Source organism: Penaeus japonicus, unplaced genomic scaffold, assembly GCF_977035675.1.
Source record: "Penaeus japonicus unplaced genomic scaffold, GWHDUDI00000001_assembly GWHDUDI00000034, whole genome shotgun sequence".
NCBI lineage: Eukaryota > Metazoa > Arthropoda > Malacostraca > Decapoda > Penaeidae > Penaeus > Penaeus japonicus.
Window position 1 is genome coordinate 1,682,942 of NW_028234436.1, and position 2,500 is coordinate 1,685,441.

The 2,500-nt window shown below is 45.2% G+C and overlaps 1 protein-coding gene across 1 annotated transcript in view; it reads right to left on the reverse strand.

Annotated features, from left to right (window-relative positions):
- LOC122252357 (polypeptide N-acetylgalactosaminyltransferase 1-like) overlaps window positions 1–2,500 on the reverse strand; it is a 69,802-nt gene that overhangs the window by 16,430 nt on the left and 50,872 nt on the right. The window contains exons 2-3 of the mRNA XM_043014795.2: window positions 1,097–1,231; window positions 371–483 (exon numbers count right to left, since the gene is read on the reverse strand). Of these exons, the coding sequence (XP_042870729.1) occupies window positions 371–483; window positions 1,097–1,231 (248 nt within the window). The remainder of the gene's footprint in view (window positions 1–370; window positions 484–1,096; window positions 1,232–2,500) is intronic.

Below are 2,500 nucleotides of genomic sequence, written 5' to 3' on the forward strand. Positions count from 1 at the left end.
TTTCTCTCTCTCCGTTCCTCCTCCACTCTCTCTCCCTCTGCGGGTCTTATGTCTGCACATTGAAATGTATCAGGATATCATTACCTATAATATGTATTAGCAGCGTATATACAAACCAGACATACAAGCATATCTGTCTGTCTATCTATCTATCTATCTATCTATCTACCTATCTATCTATCTATCTATCTACCTATCTATCTATCCACATACATATACATAAGCACACATACACATAGGGTACACATTACCATATATCTTTATATATAAAAATACACACATACAATGTGTGTGCTTGCATGTATCTATGCCTGCAAATCCATCACTTCAAACAACACCACAACACCACTCTACTTATCCCATTCCGTACCGCTGGTCAGATTTGGTGTTGTTTTGCCTGGTATGTCGTCGCCCATGTAATGCCCAACCACCACATGGATGCCCCGCTTGTCTATGTACTCCTCTTGGTTCTTGTGTTTGGATCTGTGGAAGGAAAGGCCGATGGGGAAGCGAGATCAATGAGGAGTAAGTTTGAATTCATGATAGACAATATTGCAACTTATGAGTAAAGGTATTTGGTGATGAATTAAGTATCATAATCTTAAAAATCATTATCTTCATCAGTATTACACTCTTCCTTCTCCTCCTCCAACTCCAACTCCAACTCCAACTCCAACTCCAACTCCAACTCCAACTCCAACTCCAACTCCAACTCCAACTCCAACTCCAACTCCAACTCCAACTCCAACTCCAACTCCAACTCCAACTCCAACTCCAACTCCAACTCCTCCTCCTCCTCCTTCCCCTTACCCATCACTTTCCCATCACACTTCCCCTCCCCCTCCCCACCCCCCTCCTCAACATCATAATCCTCGCCATACTAACAAATCCTCATCTTAAGTAAATTACTGTTCCTCCATCACCAAAAGCAACCCAAAAGCTAGGACACTTCCCCCCCACACCCCCCACCCACCACCCACCCCCGAAGGAAAAAAACAAAAAGAAACTATTCCTCCTACCAAAGATGAAGACCAAGACCAAAATCCTTCCCTCCTTAGCCAAGAGACATCCACCCATTTAATTAATAAGAACTTACTTGAGAGGAATCATGACGTCGGAATTCTCGTCGAAGGACACCCTCGGATCCTTGATAAGGAAGACAAGGAGGACGAGGGCCAGCGCCACGAGTCCCACGCTCAGCCATCGCCCGCGCCTCCGACAGCTGTACATCCTGGCGGGAAATTTGAATGAGTTTGAAGGTTTTAGTCGGAGTGATTGCTTTTGAGTCGTTCTTTGCTGAAGGTGAGGTTTGGGTTAAGAATGATTAGAGATGCGATTACACAGTTTGAATTATTATTCACTAGGGTGATTGGTAAATATCTAACAACTAATGAACCATGCGGATGTCAATTAGTATTTAATATACTTCGGGGTAAATTTGCATTATTGATGAAATGGATAATTGAAACATGTTCTGCTATGATGTGCAATAACATTTTCTTTCTCTCCCCTCTCCCTATCCCTCTTTCTATTTCTATTTTTCTCGCTTTCTCTTTTTTCTCTCTCTCTCTATCTCTCTCTCTCTCTCTCTCTCTCTCTCTCTCTCTCTCTCTCTCTCTCTCTCTCTCTCTCTCTCTCTCTCTCTCTCTCTCTCTCTCTCTCTCTCTCCCTCCCTCCCTCCCTCCCTCCCTCCCTCCCTCCCTCCCTCCTCCCTCTCCCTCTCCCTCTCCCTCTCCCTCTCCCTCTCCCTCTCCCTCTCCCTCTCCCTCTCCCTCTCCCTCTCCCTCTCCCTCTCCCTCTCTCTCTCTCTTCCCTCCCTCTGTACCACCCTCACTCTCATAATATAACCCACACTTCTTCCTTTCTCTTTCTCTCTCTCTCTCTCTCTCTCTCTCTCTCTCTCCTCTCTCTCTCCTCTCTCTCTCTCTCTCTCTCTCTCTCTCTCTCTCTCTCTCTCCCTCTCCCTCTCCCTCTCCCTCTCCCTCTCCCTCTCCCTCTCCCTCTCCCTCTCCCTCTCCCTCTCCCTCTCCCTCTCCCTGTCTCTTCCCTCCCTCTGTACCACCCTCACTCTCATAATATAACCCACACTTCTTCCCCCTTAATTTCCTTGTTCTTTCTCCCAAAAAATGGCACTCTGGCAGCCCCGCGACCCGCTCAATGGGTTTCCGCCCACACCGTAAGCAGGCGCTCCTGCTTACGCCCTCATTATGCACAGCGACGCCCACTCACTGTTCCTCATTGCTTAGAGCAACACTTTCATTGCAGCCTTTTGAGACTGCAAGTGTTTATGAGGTTGTTTGTAAGTCATGTGCCTATGCAATGCGTATGTTTGTGCTTATTATATATTATTTATGTGTTATTTTTGTTCATATATGAGGCGGAAGTGTTTATGCTTGAATGTGAAAATATTCTTGTTAATGACAATATATATTGTTATTATTGTTGCTGTTATCAGCATTATTAGAATCATCATCATTATTATGATCATTCTTGTCATTAT